This window comes from Centroberyx affinis, unplaced genomic scaffold (genome assembly GCF_046629955.1).
Source record: "Centroberyx affinis isolate AG114_WGS23_722 - 3 ecotype Tasmania unplaced genomic scaffold, CSIRO-AGI_Caff_v1 ptg005925l_1, whole genome shotgun sequence".
Taxonomy (NCBI): Eukaryota; Metazoa; Chordata; class Actinopteri; order Beryciformes; family Berycidae; genus Centroberyx; species Centroberyx affinis.
The window spans coordinates 113,453-120,000 of NW_027283011.1; the positions used below are offsets into that span (position 1 = coordinate 113,453).

The following is a 6,548-nucleotide window of genomic DNA, read 5'->3' on the forward strand; positions in this document are numbered from 1 at the left end:
TAGTACCTATGTCCTGTTGGACCAGAACTTAGCTTTATGGCATTTACTCTCATTGTTCTCTCCTGACTAGAACCTTGCTTGTGTTGTATGAAAATCTCATGTGTAAGTCGCTTTGGATAAAAGCGTCTGCCAAATAGGAAGTTGTAAATTGTAATAGCCCATTCAAAACAATTTTTTTTGCAAGATTGCAGTGCTAGTGTTGATCCAGGACCATCACTGTCATGTTGACCCTGGATAATTTGTTTATGTTGATCCAGGATAATTTGTTTATGTTGATCTATGACCATCACCATGTTGATCTGGATCAACATAAACAAATTATCCAGGGTCAACATGGCTTTGATGGTCCTGGATCAACATAAACAAATTATCCAGGGTCAACATGGCTTTGATGGTCCTGGATCAACATAAACAAATTATCCAGGGTCAACATGGCAGTGATGGTCCTGGATCAACATAAACAAATTATCCAGGGTCAACATGGCAGTGATGGTCCTGGATCAACATAAACAAATTATCCAGGGTCAACATGGCAGTGATGGTCCTGGATCAACATAAACAAATTATCCAGGGTCAACATGGCAGTGATGGTCCTGGATCAAAAAATTGTTTTGAATGGGCTATTAGCTAGCTAGATGATCATGCTTTTTAGTAGGTAAAAATCATTGCATGTTTTGCTCTTTCCACAGGCCACATTAACAATAAGCCAACTGCAAAATTATATTATCCTTACTCTTTAATGTCAGTAAACAATATTCTAGCCTATTGGTAAGCTTACTTGTTAGCATAGCCTACCTAGTTAGCAAGCTAACTCGCTAATATTCTAGCCTATTGGTAAGTTTACTTGTTAGCATAGCGTACCTAGTTAGCAAGCTAACTCACTAACCCTGCAGGAGCTCATAAGGATTTTGTTCAGTTTTACTGAGGATTTTGTTCAATTGTGCTAACTTCAATTTGGAAAACTTAGCTTACCTCTGAAGAAGCACAAAGGACTTTTGGAAGAAGCGCAGCAGCAGCACACTGATGATGTCAGAGGGCTGTGATTGGTTGATCGCAATGTTGGTCCAGGACCGCAATGTGGGATGCTGATTCAGGAACATGTCCTACTTGGCTAAATCACGTTGTGCGTTCAGCACTACAACTGTAACTATATTCTTGGTTCCATCTCAGAGTGATTTTTCTGGCGGTAGAGACAACGATAAAACATTTTCAACCAATCAAACTAAAGTTCTACAAAGGACGGGTTGGGAGAATTCAGTAGTTCACTGCAGTGACGGAGCTGCTGCTGAGGAACTGATGACAGAAGTCCAGAGGAACCCGGCGCTGTTTGACAAAGACCATCGCCTCTAAAAATGTTGAAAAGAAACGTGACATACCGGTCGGGATCGGAACAGCTCTTGGGAATAGCGGTTTAAAGGCAGTTTACTGACCTGGAAGTTAGTTAAATTGCTACCTTTTGCTAGCATGATGCTAAGAAAATAGCATAATCTCTTGGCCAACCTGACCGCAAATGCGCTATTATCCTGTTTTCAATTTGACCGGGAGGCAACAACATGAGTCTCCAGTATCCTGTTGAAACCCGTTCAGCCTCGGTGACGTTCAGGTGTTTCTCTCAACACGGGCTACAGGAGACTTTACTCTGTGATCCACAGTAGATGTGGCGTGCAGAGTCACCTACTGGTAAAGACATGAATAGCTTCACTTGGTGACCATTAGCACCGTTAGCTCTCATATAAACAAAGCACAATAATGTTATGAAAGCGCCATAACAGAGCATTATTATCTGCCATCTCCTCTCTCTTTTGCAGCAATGGATGAACCCAAATCCTTCGGCTCTGTCGTTATTTACTTTAGAGAGCGAGTAAAATAAAAGCAGGTCGGTAAAGTCATCATGCTCCATCTTTTCTCTTACTATTCGGCGCCGATATCGTTGTAGCGTGAACGCTTGAGCAACAGCATATCGTTATAGTTTATAGTTATCTTTCTAGTTGTCGCTCTGTGTGAATGGGCCTTAATAGTCATTTTAAAGGATCAGTTCAGTGATTCTGTTCCTCTATATAACTCCTCTCTCCCTCCTGTAGCTGCTGGACCCACAGACAGTCTTGTCTCCAGTCAGCTGTCAGTTGAAGCAGCGAGCTCCGCTCCAGGTCGCGGCTCACCTCGGACTTCCTGCTCAGCCTTGAGTTGACCTCTGACCTCGTGCTTCACCCTGAGGTCGGCCATGGCCGTCTGGACCAGCTGCAGTCTGGCTTCTCTGTGAGAACGCTTCAGCTTGGCCCGCCGGTTCTGAAACCAGATCTGAGAGAGAGAGAGAGAGAGAGAGAGAGAGAGAGAGAGAGAGAGAGAGAGAGAGAGAGACACACACACACACACACACACACACAGAGGGAGACAGAGAGAGAGAGACAGAGAGAGAGAGAAAGCTTTTAGTTTTAATTCAAAATTAATGTTTTATTAGTACTATTATTAGTAGTAGCAGTAGTAGTAGTAGCAGTAGTAGTAGTAGCGGTAATAGTAGTATTAGTAGTGGTAGTGGTAGTGGTAGTAGTAGTATTAGTAGTAGTAGTAGTAGTAGTGGTAGTAGTAGTAGTAGTAGTAGTAGTGGTAGTAGTAGTAGTAGTAGTAGTAGTGGTAGTGGTAGTGGTAGTGGTAGTAGTAGTAGTAGTAGTAGTAGTGGTAGTAGTAGTGGTAGTAGTAGTAGTAGTAGTAGTAGTAGTGGTAGTAGTAGTGGTAGTAGTAGTAGTAGTAGTAGTAGTAGTGGTAGTAGTAGTAGTAGTAGTAGTAGTAGTAGTAGTAGTGGTAGAGAAGAAAATTCTGGGGAAACACTGAATATTTGGGAATTTTTTGGTATGAAAATGGTGTGTCTGTGTCAGTGTCTGTCAGTGTCAGAGTCTGTCAGTGTCTGTGTCAGAGTGTGTCAGTGTCAGAGTCTGTCAGTGTCTGTGTCTGTGTCTGTGTCTGTGTCAGTGTCAGTGTCAGAGTCTGTCAGTGTCAGTGTCAGAGTGTGTCAGTGTCAGAGTCTGTCAGTGTCTGTGTCTGTGTCTGTGTCTGTGTCTGTCAGTGTCTGTGTCTGTGTCTGTGTCAGTGTCTGTCAGTGTCTGTGTCTGTCAGTGTCTGTGTCAGTGTCAGTGTCTGTCAGAGTCTGTCAGAGTCTGTCAGTGTCTGTGTCTGTGTCTGTGTCAGTGTCAGAGTCTGTCAGTGTCAGTGTCAGAGTGTGTCAGTGTCAGAGTCTGTCAGTGTCTGTGTCTGTGTCTGTGTCTGTGTCTGTGTCTGTCAGTGTCTGTGTCTGTGTCTGTGTCTGTGTCTGTGTCAGTGTCTGTCAGTGTCTGTGTCTGTCAGTGTCTGTGTCTGTGTCTGTGTCAGAGTCTGTCAGTGTCAGTGTCAGTGTCTGTGTCTGTGTCTGTGTCAGTGTCAGTGTCAGTGTCAGTGTCAGTGTCTGTGTCTGTGTCTGTGTCAGTGTCAGTGTCAGTGTTTGTCAGTGTCTGTGTCTGTGTCTGTGTCAGTGTCAGTGTCTGTGTCTGTGTCTGTGTCTGTGTCTGTGTCTGTGTCAGTGTCAGTGTCAGTGTCAGTGTCAGTGTCAGTGTCTGTGTCTGTGTCAGTGTCAGTGTCAGTGTCTGTGTCTGTGTCTGTGTCTGTGTCAGTGTCAGTGTCAGTGTCTGTGTCAGTGTCTGTCAGAGTCTGTCAGAGTCTGTCAGTGTCTGTGTCTGTGTCAGTGTTTGTCAGTGTCTGTGTCTGTGTCAGTGTCTGTGTCTGTGTCTGTGTCAGTGTCTGTCAGTGTCTGTGTCTGTGTCAGAGTCTGTCAGTGTCAGTGTCAGTGTCAGTGTCTGTGTCTGTGTCTGTGTCTGTGTCTGTGTCAGTGTCAGTGTCTGTCAGTGTCTGTCAGAGTCTGTCAGAGTCTGTCAGTGTCTGTGTCAGTGTCTGTGTCTGTGTCAGTGTCTGTCAGAGTCTGTCAGAGTCTGTCAGTGTCTGTGTCTGTGTCAGTGTTTGTCAGTGTCTGTGTCTGTGTCTGTGTCAGTGTCAGTGTCAGTGTCTGTGTCTGTGTCTGTCAGTGTCTGTCAGTGTCTGTCAGTGTCTGTGTCTGTGTCAGTGTCAGAGTCTGTCAGTGTCAGTGTCAGTGTCAGTGTCAGTGTCAGTGTCAGTGTCAGTGTCAGAGTCTGTGTCAGTGTCAGTGTCTGTGTCTGTAGCGTTTCTCACCTGGATCCGGTCCTCCTCCAGACTGAGTCTCCCAGCCAGCTCCTCCCTCAGCTGGATACCTGGGTACGAGTTCACCTCAAACACTCTCTCCAGCACAGCCACCTGCAGGACACACACACACACACACACACACACACACACACACACACACACACACACACACACACACAGATTAAGATCAGACACACAGTAAAGTTAGATCGATATATGGGGTCGATTTTGTCCTTTTTATTAAAAATGTGTCGTCCACCTGATATGATGGATATGATACAGTTTGATTGATTACATATTTATAGAAAAGACTTTCAGGTGATACAAGGCTAGTTAGTTCTCAAGCTACAGCTCAGAAAGTGAAACACTAAATACTTATTATACTTATACTAATAATTATTTTGGCATGAAAATGGTAAAATTTGAAGATACTGAATATCAGCATGAAATATCAGATATCAGCATCTTATCTTTCATGGTATCGGCCTTCAAAAACCCAAATACACACTCTCCAATATACTATCTATCTATCTATCTATCTATCTATAATAATAATAATAATAAACTTTATTTATATTGCACCTTTCATATCATAAAATGCAGCTCAAGTGCTTTACAAGAGAAACAATAAAAAATCAATAAATAATAATAAAGAACAATCCTAGATATAAAAAGCAGAAAACACGTATAAGAAATATAAAAAGTATAAGAAAAATAAAATGAGTATGAATTAATAACAATGGTGTTAAAATAAAAAGGTGGAATTAATTAAAAGCAAGATCATAAAAATGGGTTTTGAGCTGTTTCTTAAAGCTATCAACAAAAGTTTCGGTAACACTTTATAATAACCATCATTAATAAATGGTAAATTGATAGTTAATTAAACTTTAGTTAATAGTTATTTTACTGTTAACAAACAATGAAATGATCATTAATAATGTTTACTAATTATTAGTAATGCTATAATTTATGTTATTTTATCATTCGTTTGTGTAATATAAAATCATTTGTTTATAAATTATATATTGTATCATAGCTTTTTACCCTTTTTACTGTCTCTTACCAGCTATGATACAATATATAATTTATAAACAAATTATTTTATATTACACAAACGAATGATAAAATAACATAAATCATAGCATTACTGATAATTAGTAAACATTATTAATGATCATTTCATTGTTTGTTAACAGTAAAATAACTATTAACTAAAGTTTAATTAACTATCAACTTACCATTTATTAATGATGGTTATTATAAAGTGTTACCAAAGAATTTTAAAATCAATCCTCAACGTTACAGGGAGCCAGTGCAATGAGGCTAGAACTGGTAGCCTATCAATAGTTTTTTATCTATCTATCTATCTATCTATCATTCATCTGTCTATCTGTCTATCTGTCTATCTGTCTGTCTGTCTATCTATCTGTCTGTCTGTCTGTCTGTTACCTGTCTGTTGGTGAAGGCAGTGCGCGGTCTGCGTCCAATATACCAGTGTGATGTTGGTCTGGGAGAGTCCAGCTGCTGAGGATGATGAGGTTGATGATGAGAATGAGGATGTTGTTGTTGTTGTTGTTGTTGTTGTTGTTTACAGCAGAAGTCGCTTTCTCTGCTCTTCTTCTCCGGTCCGATCTCTGGAATCACACAGAAAAACAAAGGTATTTAATATGGTGATAGAGAAGAAGAGAAGTAACTGGAGAAGAGAAGGGAGAGAACACCTTTCATATTCAAATGATAGAAACAACTTTTCACCAAGTCGTCTTATAATAATTAGTTTGGTCCCAAAAGCAGACCTGACTCCCACTCTGACTTGAAATGAGGAACTTCAGTCCTTGGTCGAATAAATGAGAAACTTTAACAGATTTTACAAACACACACACACACACACACAAACATAGTTTTTATCCAAAACTGATATACAGCCTTGTGGAATAGATATTTTTTTAATGTCCAGGGTCCATGAAACATTTGTTTAATAGAAAATTTGGCATAATATTTTACCGATATCCAATATTTTCATCACCACAAATGCAAAATTTAGTTTTAGACTTTTTTAAATTTTGTCATTTTTCGAGCGTGGTTGATTGACATGAGAGCTGCACTTGTTGCTTATTGGTCGGTGGGGGTCAGACCAAGGTACGTTTTAACCGTTTGTTTTTTCGGTACAATAGAAACAGGTCGTTTTTTTCGTTTTTTAAATTTTGGACAAAAAACAAAAAACAAAAATTCAGCTTGTTTTCTTGTTTTCCGTTCATACTGACAAAACAAATTTACCACTCAATGTTTTGTTTTCATCGGTGGGAGGGCCTTCAGCGCCCCCTTGCTTCTGATTGACAGACAGACAGGCAGACAGACAGGCAGGC

At 40.5% G+C, this 6,548-nt stretch overlaps 1 protein-coding gene across 1 annotated transcript in view; it reads right to left on the reverse strand.

Annotated features, from left to right (window-relative positions):
• Positions 1-1,254: 1,254 nt before the first annotated feature.
• The window catches only part of hesx1 (HESX homeobox 1), a 6,311-nt gene continuing 1,017 nt past the window's right edge, over positions 1,255-6,548 (reverse strand). The window contains exons 2-5 of the mRNA XM_071547449.1: positions 5,635-5,819; positions 4,195-4,296; positions 2,160-2,298; positions 1,255-1,346 (exon numbers count right to left, since the gene is read on the reverse strand). Of these exons, the coding sequence (XP_071403550.1) occupies positions 1,255-1,346; positions 2,160-2,298; positions 4,195-4,296; positions 5,635-5,819 (518 nt within the window). The remainder of the gene's footprint in view (positions 1,347-2,159; positions 2,299-4,194; positions 4,297-5,634; positions 5,820-6,548) is intronic.